Here is a 16,674-nt window from a genome sequence, read left to right as displayed (position 1 = left end):
GAAATTGACACAGGGATTCTACAACCACTAGGTCCACTTTAAACCCTGCTTTGTGTATGTGCTCTTTGCTGCCTCACCTGCCAGCTTCATGACTCCCAAACCATAAGTCACTTGTAACGAGCAGCCCTGAGTCTGGGCAGCGGGAGCCTGGCTCTAGGAACCGACTTGAACATCCATGTGTAACCATGTGGGAATCACCATCATGACTTCTCTCGTAATCTGTGTGCTGCAGGTACAATTTATTTACTTAATATTTTCTTTAAATTGGCTCATTCTTTCCCCACAAATAAATTCATTGGAAAAGGAAACCTCCTATCAGTGCCATAAATGGAAAACCAATATTTTTCTGGTACTCATAAAAAATTCATGGAAATTAAAAATTTAAAGTGTTTTCTGTATCACCTACAACCGTCTCCCGTGCTGCCGTTTGGGAAACGCTACTCTAACCCGCCAGACTCAGGTTATCAGCGCATCTCCGACTAAGCCATCCTCCTGCACGCCCGCCTGACGTGAGTGCTCTGGGACAAAGGGCCTCGCGTGCCGGCAGTCGGCGCCTCTGTTAGCCTGAGCTTAGGCAGCACCTTCAACATCCTCCCCTGCTCTTCATTTCATCCTCAGTCAGCTACCACTCACTACAGCACGTTTTCTCACCTCCCACAACCGTGGGACTGGAGGCAGCTAGACTCTAGGAAGAGCCATCTGCATTTCAAACAAGGAGAGAGACCCCCTTGTCCAAGCAATTAGGGCTGTTTTGTTCCCCCCCACCACCCCTGCTTTTTTTCCTGGTGACACATTGGATAGACAACCCAGAAACCCTTTTTACACACAGCTTTAAATTAATGGCCCTGTTGTGATTGCCTCATTGAATGGGAGCAACAAGTTCATGGTTAAGTGTGAAAAGATTACAGGAGGAGGCATTTTTTAATGAAGTTCTCAGTTTTTCCCTTTAAACAACAGGAAGCAATTACTATAATTGACGACTGTCCAATGGGCGGTTAATTGGGAGCTTGGGGGCAAAACTGGGATGTCCCCAGGAGAGTTGAGGCAAGATCTCAGAGGACACGGATACAGGATGGGACAGGACCAAATGCAGAGTTGAGTTGGTTCAAGAGTGAGAAAACCCAGGGCCTCTGCTTTCCCCCCTGGCCTCAGTGTGGAGACTGGGTGGACCCAATACCCCCAGACGTCCTCACTGGTTCAGGGAAAGAGACCTGGACTGCCCGCCAGACTCCACGTCACCTGTGATGTTCAGTACATCACCTAGCAAATTTCCTAGGGCTTCTGGTTAAAGAATCACCAGCCTGTGAATGTTTGGGAACCTTTGTGGGATCTTGATTTAGCTTCTCATTCAAATATTTTAGACATGCAGAGGTTCAGTTCTAGCCCTCTGAATTCAAAATTCAGTTCAATCGAGTATTTGCCATTTTACTGGCGTTTCATGAAGAGTTCCCCTCACCTGTAACATTTTCTTCAGCTTCATTTATTTATTTTCTTACAGACTAGTTCACTGTGGGTCATTCATTTACTTGTTTGACATGCAGCGGGTATTCCCCAAGCTATGGGCAATGTGTTAGATGCTCAGAAGGTAAAACTGAATTGGACACAGCACAGCAAAGTAGAAAAAGAAAAACTACAACTGGGTTTGAATTATGACTCTGCCTTGGGGCAGGCATTTATCCCTCCAAGTCTCAGTTTTCTTATCTGTGAAATGGGAACATTAATACCTTTAATGTATTTAAAGCACTTGGCACACAGTAGGGGCTCCAGAAATAGTGGGTGTGTTTTCACCCCAAGCCATAAGAGGGTCCAAGCTCCAGCCCTTCAGCTCACAGGTGAGGTTGATCTAAGACAAGTTGTTTATCCTCTTCTCACCTCCACTGCCATGTCAATGTGGACAGTAATGGCCATAGTGGAGATAATTCATACAGATTTTTCATAGTTTCCTAGTTCAACAACATCAGCTGCTGCTGATACGATTACTGGCTATTAAGAAGGTCACGGTCAGGGGTTCTGCCCTCCAGCCTGGACGACAGCTGGATTCAAGAAGAGCCGTGATGGCTGGGAAGAAATTCTTTCCACCTCGTCTTTGCTGGAAAAACAGTGGTTTCTAGAATCCACTCCGGCAGAGTAACCTCTGAATATGAAGAACAGCTCTTTGTGCACAGAGAGAGCAAGGCTGTATTGATTCAGACCACAGTGCAAGCTGGTCTAAATTACAGGCAGGCCAGCAAAGAAGGCAATTTCATTATCTGCAGTCGCCCACGTGGCTTACCAATGCGCCTCCTCGCATATGTTCTATGAGGCCCCGCTTAATGAATGTACAAAACCCACTGACAATTAGCAGCACCCATTTGTGTGCCAACAATTCATATGCGAAAGTCAACATTCAACCGCAATGACAGCATTTAATTTGCAGAGCAAATTGTCCTTAAAAACAATTTAGGCCACAAGCTGCTCCCGCAGACTGCCTGCTTAGGTGAAGTGGAGATATTTTAGCAAATCCTTTCTTCTTCTTTTTAAAACAATATTTTTAAAAAATTAATTTCAGAGAAGAAGGGAGAGGGAGAGAGAGATAGAAACATCAATGATGACAGAGAATCATTGATTGGCTGCCTCCTGAGGGGTCCTAGCTATACCCCAGGACAAACCTTTGAGACCACAAGAGATCAAAGTGTGTGGGCCAGAGGAGTGGTGCCCATGCTACGCCCATGCAGACATGACCACACTGTGGCCAGGTTCTGCGTTTCCAGGGTCCTGTCCTGGGTGCATCTTAGCATTTCTTCTGAGAGTGATGTTTCCCCAGGGAGCTGCTCGGACCCTCTATATCTCAATCCCCGGGGAGCTGTTAAAAGGCAGACGTTCCCTCATCCCGTCGCAATGGTTGCAGATGTCTCAAAATATCTTCGCACACATCACCACCTCCAACTAATGGGGTCATCAGAGCTGCTGCTAGAACTTTCTAATGTGCTACTGAAAAAGCACATAATTACTACACCACAATTTAGATGAAAATCTTAGTGTAATTGGTTTCTTTTGTAAACACAGGCACTTCATTTTATGCATTTAAAAATATTCTGTGGCAGGGTCCATGGGCTCCACCAGATTGCCAAAGGGGTCCATGGTACCCAAACGTTTAAGAAAAGTCAAGTGAATGACAGGTAACGGGGAGCCCCTGTGACTTTGGGGGTTTGAGGAAAATGGAAATGCAGTTTCCAAGTTCAGGTGCCAGGAAAGTAGATTTAGTGACCGCAAGGACCCCCTACGGCTTGAATCAGCGACTACCTCGCTTCCCAGAGGTTCCACATGCCTGTCCTGGTGTAGGGAATTCCCACGGGAGAAGGCGCATGTTGCTTTCTGGATCCCGAAGCTTTTAACAGTTCAGGATTGTCCAGACTCTCACCTAATTCATAATTTAGCATAAGCCACGAGTTTCTGAGCTCAAAGTTCTAGTCCCACCAGGAACTAACACACAGCTAAGTCATTGATAATCAACAGGATCCCAAGTGAGTACGATTTTACTTCCCTTTGGTTGGCGGGGTTCAGAGAGCACAGCCCTAAATTAGGGGGGTGCAAGCATGACACGTCATTGCTCAAACTGTGGCATCCCTACTTTCTTGACAATCCTCCCTTCTTGCCACCTGTCTCTCTCTTTCTCCCTCTTCCCTGCTCTTAGTATTTCTCGAGGACCTACTGTGTGCCAGGCAGTGTTCTTGGGGCTGGGGTAACATCAACGAACAAAACAAAATCTTTACTCTCCATGAGACTATATAGTAGTAGGGAGAGATAGAGAATTAAAAAAAAATAGAAGAGTAATATAGGGCGTGACTAAGGGAAGGGCAGTGACTGCTAATGGTTTCAGGGGGTAATAAAAATGTCCTAAAACGGAGTGTGGTTATGGCTGCACAGCTCAGGAAACAGACTAGACATCATTGAATTGTGTACTCTAAATAGGTGATTTGTATTTCAATGATATCTCAGTGAAGCTGTTATTAAAATAAACAACAACACAACAGCAAAAACGAGAGAATGCGATAGGGTAACTGCTGGAGAGAAGGGTAGGCAGAGGAGGGGGATAAAGGTCCTCAAAGGGTCATAATTTTATCCTTATCCCTGGACATGTCCATTGACTTGAGAGAGAGAGTGGGGGGGGGGGGGGGGGGAGGGAGAGGGAAGAGAGAGAAACATCGATCAGCTGCTTCCCGTACTTGCCTTGACTGGGGACTGAACTCGCAACCCAGGTATGTGCTCTGACTGGGGAATTGGACACACTGACCCATGGTGTATGAGATGATGCTCCAACAAATGAGCCAGCAGGCCAGGTGTGTGTGTGTGTGTGTGTGTGTGTGTGTGTGTGTGTGTGTATCCTCATTTCAAATAGGATGGTCAGGGAAAGCCTCATTGAGAAGGTCACATTGGGTGAGACTTGAAGGTCATGAGGGAATAAGCAAGTGGGTATCTGGAGGAAGAGTGGTCCAGGAAGAGGGATCAGGAAGTGCAAAGGTCCTGAGGTATGCCTGCTATGTTCAAGGAACAACGTGGGGCCCGGGTGGCTGCAGTTCAGTGGGTCAGAGGGGAGAGTGGAAGATGTCTGAGTGATATGGGTGGGGGGCCTGGAAGCAATTCTGAGAACTTTGGGTTTTCCTCTGGATCAGATGGGAACCAGTGGAGGATTCTGACTAGAAGAGAGATGAGATCTGATATATGCTTTAAAGGAATCCTGCCGTGACAAGCAAGTGAACAGACACTGTTCGTAGAGCCTCGCTTGTGTCAGGCACATGGCAAACTCCTTCATGGGCATTAGCTCATCAAATCACCACAGCTACACCCTAAGTGAAGGACTATTGTTCTCTCTGTTGTGGGAAACTGAGGCTCGGAACAGGTTAGGAACTTGACTCACATCAGCAGCAGGGCCAGGGCACAGACCAGGTCTGCCTGACGGTACAGTCCTCACCTTCCCCGCGGCCATCGCGGCACTGTTTTGTGCCCACGGCAGGTGTTCAACGAAAGGCGCCACCTGACTGGCCACCAAGCCCTGCCCTGCGGCGGGGGCACCTTAGGGACAGAGAGGGCGAGAGAACGTGCATCCACTTACTCAGTTCTGCGATGCTGCCCACGCGGGTGGCCAGCAAGGACTGCTCGATGGTCCTCAGCTCCGACTGGCTGAACATGGGCATTTCTCCCGGCTTGTTTGACCGCTGCGGGTCCCTGTGCAGATTCAGGCTGTCTGGCAGGCACAGCACTCCTGCAGGCCGGGGAGGAGGAAATGAAGAGAGAACAGATCGTTACTTTTTGGCTAACAAAAGGAGGGGCATCAAACTGGGCACAGCCCTGAACCACACCAGAGCTGGGACCACAAACCCAACGTGACAACCAAGACTCCCTTCAGAAATGATATCTAGCTATTTTAAAAGGTTTCCTCAAGGCTCTGACCTGCTAATTTTAACAAATATGTGGGCATTGGTCTGTATGCACATTTCCACAGGACACAAAACAGAGCAGGATTCTATCTGCTCAGCGATGCCTCATTCTCCACCCCAGAGGCAGCTATATCAACTGGGTGTCCTGGGGGGCCGGCCTCTGCTGCAGTCACTTCTGAGGACTTGTTTTATTTGCCCAACAAATTGAACCCCCTTGGCTGGGTTGTTATCTGTTAGATAAGGCTCTCGCTTTCTCTGGAGAGTTCAATGCCAGGAGGTAAAGAGTCCCATGGAAATCCCTTCCCTTCCTTTCCATTCCATAGACACGTAGCGAGAATCTCAGCACTTACTCTGGTACTTTAGGCAGAAGTATTACCCGGTCCCAACCTCCAAAGGCAGAGTGTGCTTCCTTGCTCCTTGCCTTTGGGCTTCATGACTCACTCTGGCCAAAGGTATGTACATGAACACGATGGAACTCAAGGCCTGCAGAGCACCTGTGCAGTTGAACTTGCTCTCTTGCACCTCTGCCATCATTATGAGAGAAACATGCCCTGCCTAGCCTGCTGGTCTAAGGAGGGTGAGAGAGACACAGAGCAAACCCAGTGCCAACCTGAAGCTTAGAGCTGCCCAACAAACACACATGTTCACTGGGTATGTCTTTGAGATAGTGGGGGGTTGTTTGTTACTCAGCATTATGATGATGATAACTAACAGATACACCTATGAAGTGCCAATCCCTGAGTATATGAAGATACAATGAACAAGGCAGGCACTAAGCTGTGTTAGGGGCTGAGGACACAGTGATGGACAGAACACATACACTCCTGTTCTCAGTGGGCTCACAGTTTCAGCAAAGGAGGCAGCTGATACACACAAAGCACAAGGTCATGTGATAAATTCTCTATGGTAGGAGGAAATGAGGAATGAAGGCATGGGACCTGAATAATGAATAGTTGTCAATAAGTAGAAAGCACTTATTGAATACCTGCTATATTCCCAACCATGTTAGGCATTTTGAAGATGCAAAAGAAGCAGAAGATGCATTAAGTAGTTTATGAACCAACTAAAGCGACAAGACTGGCAACAGCATAATTTAGGAACAATAGGATAGTATTGATATATAGGTGCTGAATTATTTAAGACAACTGGCAGGGTGAGGGGGGAAACAGACAGAATGTCTGTAGTTCAAAGGTCAGTAGTTCAAGTCCACTCCTCATTCTGCTTGAACCACAAAAGCTCAGCAAACAAAGGTTCCTCCTCTGAAGATGGGCGGACGTGCGGTGGCACCTGTCACACGCCTCTTCTGGCCCCTGTTGCCCCAGCCATACCGAGCCAGTCGCTTGTTCCTGAAGGTTTCACCTTCACACCTAAAGCCTGATACAATGGAGAAGGTAGCTACAGAAGACCTTTTCTGGATGAATAATGAATGAACAGACGAATGATGCAAATGCAAATGATGATTCAGTTTCAATGTTCCTATAATCAGGAAACTGGTCAAGTAAGTTTCTTCCTAAGATTATTCTTTAAACCATTGTTTTTCAAACCTTTTTGACTGTGACCCGGAATAAGAATGTATTTTATATGAGGACCCAGTACACACACCACCACCACCACCACACACATACACTCTTCATGTTCTCCATGAAAAAAACGAAAAAACAAAGAAACAAAACAGAAAAACAACTTCATGGAGAATAATACTGACTCTTACTATTATTACATAAAGCACTCTCAATTTTTTTTCTTTTTACTTCTCTTCTATTTTATTAACTTAAAAATGCTATCTGCAGTATCAGAAGGGATTTCACTTTGAAAAACACTATGGACTGTGCTGGTACACAAATTGGCATCAGCTGGACAACACGGAACCACCACTTACTGGACACTGCCTACAGCCGGGCAGGCTCTGCAGGGGATGTGGAGGTGACCGAGAGGGGATCCCTGCACTTCAGCAAACCTCCGCTTTTCAGGGAACACAAGGCCTTTGCAGAAATTCCCATCACCCAAGACTGGCCTCCTGCCTGTCCCCTTTTGCTGAACAGCTGAGTCATCCTCCTGATGACTGGGGATGCCCTGAGTCATCTTTACTTCCTCCTGTTTGTTCACCGGCCTAGACATTTGGTCAGAGGCCAAGTCAAGTAGATGTTGCCATGGCAACGGTGTCAGGCCAATTCCTCAATCTGGTGCCCCTGATGTGCTGACTCTTAGTCAGAGATTTCCTACCCTTGGAGAGCTCCCCGCAGAGGGCACCAGGTGATCAGGACCCAGTGTGACAAGGGACCGCAGTTCCTAGGTGGTCGTCATGGGGCTTCACAGCAAAGGAGACCCGAGAGTGAGCCCCTGGTGTTGGGAGGATGAAGTTGCCCAATCAACATGAGAACTAAGCCTCGTGTGCTCGCGGGATTGCTTTCTTGGTATTTGCATGCTGTTCAGCAAGTCCCCATCCCTGACCTGCATCTGAAATGTTGTTTCACACGGTTGAGGCATAAGCAAACAGGATGTGGAGTCTGGAACCTGAGTTTCAGACGTGGCTGTCAGTTCACACCTATGCTTAACCTCAGGTAGGTCACAGGGCCACTCTGGACCTAATTTCCTCTTCTGTGAAAGGTGACAGTTCTGTTCTTATCTCTCTCACGGGGTTGCTGGGGGTGAAGGGATAAAATGAGATAATGTATACCGAAGTATTTTGCATGTGCTGAGCAAACTGTAGGCGCTCAGCATATGTTAACTGAGATTAAATCAGTTAATGTGTACAAACCCAGCGTTAGACTGCTTCATGCTTTGTCATAAGAATAAACAATTTCCCTTGGGATTCTTCCTCCTTCTTTTAGAGGGTTATGACATTTAAATGTGAAAACATAATTACTCAAAGAAGCTGTGAAAGCTAGATCACTGAGATTTGAAAAATCTAAATTGAACGATTATGCGAAGATTATATACTAGGGCCCTGCCCGGGTAGCTCAGTTGGTTAGAGTGTCATCCCCATACGCCAAGGTTGCAGGTTCGATTCCGGTCAGGGCACATACAAGAAGCAACCAATGAATGCATAAATAAGTGGAACAAACAAATCTATCTTCTCTCTCTCTCTCTCTCTCAAATTAAAAAATAGATATATGGAATTTATTTTCTTCCTTCCTTTTCTTCTCGAGGACTCTAGATGGGGTAGCACATAAACTAGAGTTGTTTGTTGTTGTTGTTGTTTTATTTTATTTTATTTTTTTGGTCTAAAAATCAACCAGGTCAATAAAAAGGTCCCAGCATCATATTTCAGTGTCAGACGCAGGCCTCAGTTGTGGACTACTCATCAATTTCCATTATCGGAGCCAAGGACAGCTGCAGCCTGGGGATTATAACTTCAAGTTCAAAGACACGGAGAATGAAGGTTCAAATATGACTTTGATTGGCCCTGAAGAGAGTAATTTCTCTAGAGAGAAGGTGATCACCAGCTATGGTCCGGATGAGACTGAAGAGGTCATGGCCTCCCTGAAATTCTATTACTCTGGAGTGGGTTGTGCACTTCTAAGGGAGAAGTTCATTCACATCCTAAGGGGGTCTGGGGGTCCTAACAGATGATGAACTGATGCCTCTGAGGTCCACATTCCCAGCCCCAACCAGGACCTCTGCTCTGGGACTGACCGGCCGTACATGGGACAGAGTGGGCTGGGCATGACCATGGCCCTGACGGAGCTGAGCTCCAATCCTGCCACAGCCCCTTGTGCAGCCTGAACAAGGACCTTCCCAGATCCCCAGTCAGCGCTTGTGTCTGCAAAGAGAGGTTAAAATATCTCCTTCACTGGCTTCTTGTGGTGATTAAACAAGATAATATATCAAAGGCTCTTCTCTATAGTAAGTACCTGCTACACACCCTGTGCTCACAGATGAGCAGTTTCTTTTTATTTAATGTCTGGATTCAAACAGTCTTGAGGGCCATCTTTCCAAAATCTTGTGCAAACAGAGACCGACAGCACTTTGGTTAGGTGGCTCGGAACATAACACAAGAGAGCTACTCCCCTGGGGGTTGGGGGGGTCCCTGGGCCAACCACATCGGGCATCTGATGGGTGATCAGGGGGCACTGCTGCCTTGCTGGATGCCTACCTTCCCATCTGCATAGGGCGGCCCCTTGGCAAATATACTGCCCTGTCATCCTTTCTCTCCTTTCAGCTTTTCTCTGCATCTCCATCTATGACTAGACCTGGATGCTACTTACCCACTAAGAGAAAACCAAACAAGACAGCCATCAGCACTCACCCATTCTCCTCTCATCGATGATGGTGATGGAGGAGGAGGAGACGGCATATGTCTTGGCGCCCTGGACACAGGCTTGGGCTGTGCCTTGTCTGTGTTTGGCTGCAAGAGCAGTCTGCCTACTTCCTGCCTGCCAAGCTACCCCTTGGTTTCTGCTCAGTTAGCCCCAGAATTCAAGTGGGGGTTCCTGGCAGCTGTCCCAGCTTTACGCAACGGGAGGGCAGCAGCTGGGGTGCAGCAGGCCAGCCCTGGACAGGCACCAGGCAGACCTGGCAGGTTCCGATTCCCGCCCTGCCGTCTCCCAGCTGTGGGCAGGGTCTTGTGCCTGGGGTCCTCTGAGCCTCCCTTTCTCCTTCTGTGAAATGCTTGATGCTATCTACCTCCTAGTGTGACGGGGAGGCCCTAATGGGATAATATATATGGACAACCTGGCACAGAAAAGGGGGTCGATAGATGTTTGCTAATAGTCCAAGTGAAGTTCTTCGAAGCTGAAGATTTAGGAATTCAATAATACCACGATGCGAGAAGGCTCTGTGTTACCGTTAAATTTATTAAGAAACAAGCTAGGAAGTTATCAGATTCCTGCCCCCCCCCGCCCCCAATGTTTGCACAACCATTTTATTTTGAGAGACCTGAAGAGGGAAATAGATTGAGAGCTGGCTCGGGGAACCCATTCATTCGTCCGTGAAAGGCATGCTGTACTCCAATTAGGATAAACCCAGACCATGGTTCATCCCCTCCTCTTCCCCAAATGAATTATATTCCAAGAAAAAAAAGTTCTTTGGAAGTCTGCAACCAAATAATCCAAAGAAATAAGAGGCAGAAAACGCAGCGATGGAGAATGGCCAGAAGTCGGTTTGATGACATGCCCAGACGTGGGGCCTGAAGGACACAGAGGAATGAGCGTGCTGGCCTGAAAAGAACATGAAAACACCAGGGATCTTCTTCAACCTCAGACACTGAGCACCAACCACGGACAACAGGACACATTCCTGCTCTCAAAGGCTCCCGTTTGGCTGGAGAGTCAGACTCACCAACTGAAATACTGTGGGAAGAAGACTGGAGGGCAGGTGCGTGGTGTCCACGTGGGAGCACGGTAGGGTGATGCTCCCCAGGGGGCTTACACAGAGTTCAAAGAGTGTGGAGCCCGAAGGAACGCTCAGGTTCAGTTGGAGCTGTGCTACTCCCAGCAATGTCACCTTAGGCATGCCATTTGGCCTCCCTGTAACTCCGCTTCCTTGCAAATACTATGGGAATGGTCACAGCATGATCCTCAAAAGGCGACTGGAAGATCAAATGAATTACTACATGTCAATCTTGGCCCCTATAAATAGCGCAATTAATGACAATGTTATTGAAGGACGTTCCAAGGAAGAATGTGCATATGGGAGAGTGACTGGGGCGGAGGGTGCATGATGGGAGCGGAGGCAGAAGGTGGGGGAAGCTGGATTGGGAGGCAGGGTGAACCATGGGGAACCTTGGGCTTTGGACCAAGAAGGATTTGGACTTAAAAAACTGAACCTTCACCTTCTAGGCACTGTATCTCCCTATTCCCTCTTTCACAACCAAAATTCTAGAAAGAGTGGTCTGCATCTTCTATTTCCATCACTTCCCTCCTCACTATCTCTATACCATGTTCTCTCCATTTCTACTGGGTCCCCAGCAAGTTCATGTTCATTCTCCAAGGCCCAACTGAAATGTCCCCAGACTCAAAGAAGCAAAAGCAGCAGCAGGCTCTGTTCTTAGTGAGCTGGTGGACCAGAGAGGAAGGTCTTGAGACAATAAGAAAAGTGGACCCAGTGTGCCTGCTGGGTGCTGAGACAGAGAGAGGCAGGGACAAGGTAGGGTGGAGTCACAAAAGAGGAAATGCCTCAAGGTGACCTCACAAGCTGCCCCCCACCCCTCCCCCCCGCCCCAATGAACCACATGCAGCAGGTTTCCTTGCAGTCAGCTCAGGAGCAATGGGAGCAAATTAGAACTTGGGTTAGAGAGTGTTCATACTGCGAACGGACACAGAGGCGGCCGCACTGTTATTAAGGCACCGTACATGGTACAGGTGCAGAGACCGTGGGATGACAGTGTGGCTCTAACATCAGTTGCATAAATAAAAAAAATCAACTGTTATAAAACCATAAAGAAACAGAAGGCAAAATAGTCTATTCAGTCACCTCTCCAGCAAGCAGTAGCCAAGCATCCACTAGGTGCTAGGTGCGATTCTGGGTACTGCGATCCTATAACAAAACATTGAATATCCTTGCCATCTTGGTATGTGTGTTCCAAATACATAATTAGAAGAAGGAGCTGCTTGGAGAAAAATAGAGCAGGAAAGGAGGATGGGGAGTGCTTGAAGGAAGTGAGTGTGCAAGCCACGCTGGTATCCTGAGGGGAGGGGATGGGGGAGAAGGGGGAGGGAATAGAGGCCAGCAAAGGGGACAGTAAGGGGAAGGGCCTGGGGGAGGTGGGCCTGGCTTGTTGGAGGAAGGAACGGAGAAAGTGAGGGGAAAAGCAGTAGGTGAGGAGGTCAGAGAGGTGGGGAGGGCAGACTGGGTAGAGCCCCATGGGCGACTGTAGATTTTGGTGTTTACACTGAGTGAGATGAGAGGCGGCGAAGTGTTCTGAGCAAGGGAGGGGTGTGGTCTGATCTTTTCGGAGGGTCACTCCAGCGGGTGGGTGGAGAACAGACTGGAAAGAATGGGGATGAGCCCGCAACCTGGTGGTGTGCCCTGACTGGAAATTGAATCGTCACCTCCTTGTTCATAGGTCCATGCTCAACCACTGAGCAACACTGGCTGGGCTGCCTTGTGTTTCTAAAAGATACATTGAGGCTATTTTTAACTGTTTCTTCCCCAGATTAATTTTAATTCTGAATCAGTCAGCATCTGAATATGGTTCAAATTGTGAAAGTGAACCATAGAAGGTGATCACACTAGAAAGGGAAGGAAGGAGATGATGGGCAGGAGGGGAGGTAAGGAGGTATATGTCCATTGAAGAGCCCTCTGGATTCATTATTTGATTACATTATGTACATTACTAGAGGCCCGATGCATGAAGATTCATGCAAGAATGGGCCTTCCTTCCCCTGGCTGCTGGCACCACCTTCGCTCCAGCCCGGAGCCGCCTTTCTGCCTTTGTTCTGACTTGGAGCCGCCTTTCCGCTTTCCCATGTTGCCCAGAGGCCCAGAGCGGTTGGGACGGTGTGGAATGCCCCTGGCTGCTCAGCGCCTCTGCATGCAAATTAACCCACCATCTTTGTTGGGTTAATTTGCATACCCACTCCTGATTGGCTAGTGGGCGTCACAAAGGTATGGTCAATTTGCATCTTTCCCTTTTATTACTGTAGATGTGCCCTCGTGCAAACTTAACTGTACCTTTCCCTGTTGCCAACTCTCCAGTTCCACTGTGTCTCGCTGGGACTTGCTTAACAAACACAAGTTGAATTAGTGAATGACTCCTGAGTAGAGATCTTGGTGGAAAAAATAGATGAATAAGTTTTTTTTTTAAATAAAGGTGTTAATAACACATTAACACTCCTACTGAAAATTTCTCCCTGTTAAAGACAAGAGGGCTGAGATTTCACACCAGCTGTTGGAGCATTTTATGCCAAAGACAAATATTCACTGATATGTCATCCCCAGGGGACCTAGAGACCATATCCAGGTAAGAGTGAGTGTCCCCTCTACAGTGGAAGCCCATGCACCTGGCAGGCTTCCAACTGGAAATCTCCTTCTGATGGAATTTCTGCAGAGTAAGAGCATGGGGATCATTAATATTCATAACCTAGGTCCCCAAGGCCTGTAAGATCTGGAATCATCCAAGGAAGATTAAATCATATTGAACCAAGCCTTAGTGTTCAGTATATTTAATTGTATGCTAAGTCTTCAAAGACTGATTATTTTTAATTAAACGCCCTGGTGACTAGAACTTATCATGTATTTGATAGGATATAGTGGGGAACTAGTCCGCAGGATGCTTAATACGTTGAAATACTCTATGGCTGACCGCACGGAGGACAGGGGCGTGTGTGTATACAGGCGTAGAGGAGATTAGGCTAACATTTTGAGAACTAGCTAATGCTGCTGTGAACGCAGTATAGATTTTAATGATACGTAAAACCATAAATCTGCCAGTTGTAGCTATGCGTGTACTAGTATACGCTGATAGGACACTCCATTGAAAATACAGCAGGTCCTCAAATAATGTTGTTTCATTATAATGTTGATGAGACGTGGTAGGAACTTAACTCTTATCTCTATGGTAAAATTGGTTTTGTTATTTTGTTATATGTCCTTTGGCTTAAAGTCACAGAACCTATCAAGGACACTAAGTGAGGATTTACTGTGCAAAGATTACGAAATTGGCTTTTAAAAACATTAGGATCCCATTAGACTGCATTCAGCAGCTGATTACAGGGCAACAATAAACTACAAGAGGACTCTAAATTCTCGTTCTTTTTGCTGTTAAAAGGTACTGCACTTTAGACAAGGCCATGGGCCCCTGGTGAAGTGAGTTCACTGTCCTGGCTGGTGAAAAGAGCCCTCATCCACATCTGGATGAGGACGCTCTGGGAGACACTTCCTCCTAGCCCCTATTCTGGAGTTCTTTGAAGGAATATAACTCAATGCCTCTCAGCTTTTTTTTTTTTTTTTTAATTTAAGGCCCTCTTCTATCAAGAAGAATTTTTGGACATTTTCTTCCCTTCCCATCCCCCTTGCTTCCTTGCCGCTCCCCCCCCCCTCTGCCTCCCCACCTGTACTATATTCACCATGTATTTTGTTTTCTGTATTTGAATATTTTTTAAAAATATGTTTTTATTGATTTCAGAGAGGAAGAGAGAGGGAGAGAGAGAGAAATCAGTGATGAGAAAGAACCGATCGGCTGTCTCCTGCATGACTCCTACTGGGGATCAGCTTGCAGCCTGGGCATGTGACCTGACCGGGAACCGAGCCATGGCCTCCTGGTTCATGGGTTGATGCTCAACCAGTGAGCAACACTGCCAGGCTGAATTCAGATGTTTTGACATCTGGGCCTTGCTGACCCTATAGGGACTGCACATCCTGGGTTAGCCTGTTACTATAGATAGCAAACAACTTGCTGGTGAGTGCACTTCTCAGATGCAAATCAGCCAGCCCTGGGCCTTAGTCAGGTTCTCAGCTCCAGGCCACTATCCACCTGCCCTAATCACCCAGGGCCAGGTACCAGGCACCAGGGACAAGGCCCAGGCCCTGGAGCCCGCTGACATGATTCAAACTAGTCAACTCTACATCTGCTCACCCTTCCTTGCCAGTTCCTTTGCATGGAAACCACAGTCTCAGGGGAGGGGACCCAAATGGTCTTCCCTCACCAGACGCCATGCAGTGCGGGGGCCAGGCCTCAGCGGAAATGGTTCTTGTCCTGTCAGGGCGGATTCATAAGCAATTTATTAGAAACCTTTGTTCAGGGAGTCCAGCTGTAGTTAGGTGAATATTCTTGCTATCTGAAATCTGTACACACACACATATGCACACACACAGGTATGGATATCCACACACACACACACACACACACACACACACACACACACATTCAAAGTTGCCCATCCATCCATTTACCATAGGTACATGTGTGTATAAACAAGAGAAATGACACACTTTTAACCTTTTCTCAACAGATGTGAATATCCATTTTGAAAGCTTGTGTTCTGTCATTGAGAACCAGTGAGCAATGAAATCACGAACCTCGGAAGTGGGGAAGGGTTAGACGCCCACTCAAACCAGCTCCCCCCTAGTCAGCACAAATGTTTCCTGAGTGCCTACTGTGTGCCAGCCCTGGGTGAAGCCATGGTCCCTCATTACGGAAGCTTACAGCTAAACTCTCTATCTTAGGCAGGAGAGGAGAGGAGAGGAAAGGAGAGGAGAGAGGGGAGGGGAGGGGAGGGGAGGGGAGGGGAGGGGAGAGGAGAGGAGAGGAGAGGAGAGGAGAGGAGAGGAGCTTACTGAATGAGGACAAGCTTGTGTTCTGGCATGAAGAGGGAGAACCACTCCTGCTCACAAGGGTCAGAGAGTTGAGGTGGGAAAGATCCACTTCCTGGAGAAGGAAGGATGTGTCCGCAGTCTTGGGGGAGGGAGATGGGCGGCAAATGGCTTCTCTGGGGACTCAGGGAATTACAGCATCGATTTTCTGACACTGAAAAGCTCTCTCCTGGGAATGTGAGTGATTTTAAGACATGCCTTGTCATTCACTATTCAACAAAATATTCACTGAAAACCTTCTTAGTACAGGGGACATAGATGATGACGATGACGATGGTGGTGGTGATGGTGATGATGATGATGATGATGGTGATGATGATGATGGTGATAATAGTTATGATAATGGTGATGATGAATATACTGATGATGGTAGCAAACACCCACTATGTGCTAGGCACTATTTTAAGAACCTTCCATATACTCATACATTTTATATCTTCAGGGGGTAGGCATGAAATATTTGCTGAATTAAGACATTCATAAATAGAGGGTGACTTTGGTTTCTACCATCCTAAGCCCACAACTGGGGACCTTGGCGGTGGGGCAGTGGATAAGTCAGAATGAAGGGAAGGTGGGAGAGAGGAAATAGAGATAGAAACAGTGATGTGATACAATAACACACAACACTGGTGTATGGGCTCTGGAGCTAGACTGCCGGGGCCGAAATTCAGGCTTTGTTACCTATTACCTCTATTCACTCTCTGGCCAAATGAATGAACCTCCCTGTGCCTCAGTTTCCCCACCCATAATGGGGGTGGTGGTAGGACCAGCTTAGGGATGTGGCGTATATATCCATACCTGAACAGTGTCTGGCACATACGAGATGCGCAATACCAGTGTTTCTTGTTATTATCAGCTGCTCAGCAGGACTCAGCTAAGCCACTTCGAGGCAGAGTGGGATGCATCAGCTTCCTAGTTTGGCTTTTCCCGCAGACCAGTTCTTAGATCTAATTGGGAGTCTTCATAGCCTCCATTCTTGCTGCTATCCTGGATGCCTGAATCC

The 16,674-nt window shown here is 47.3% G+C and overlaps 1 protein-coding gene across 11 annotated transcripts in view; it reads right to left on the bottom strand.

The window, feature by feature from the left end:
* The window catches only part of BTBD11 (BTB domain containing 11), a 261,870-nt gene that overhangs the window by 104,104 nt on the left and 141,092 nt on the right, over nucleotides 1-16,674 (bottom strand). For all 11 annotated transcript variants that reach the window (XR_004965706.1, XR_004965708.1, XR_004965707.1 and 8 more), the window contains exon 2: nucleotides 5,093-5,242. Coding sequence is in view for 8 of the 11 variants with exons in the window: in XM_036296936.1 (XP_036152829.1) it covers nucleotides 5,093-5,242 (150 nt within the window). In the remaining 3 variants the exon portion in view is untranslated. The remainder of the gene's footprint in view (nucleotides 1-5,092; nucleotides 5,243-16,674) is intronic.

The sequence above is a fragment of the Myotis myotis genome, unplaced genomic scaffold, assembly GCF_014108235.1.
Source record: "Myotis myotis isolate mMyoMyo1 unplaced genomic scaffold, mMyoMyo1.p scaffold_m19_p_3, whole genome shotgun sequence".
NCBI lineage: Eukaryota > Metazoa > Chordata > Mammalia > Chiroptera > Vespertilionidae > Myotis > Myotis myotis.
Note: the sequence above shows the minus strand (reverse complement) of the source record. Positions and strands in the feature narration are given on the sequence as shown.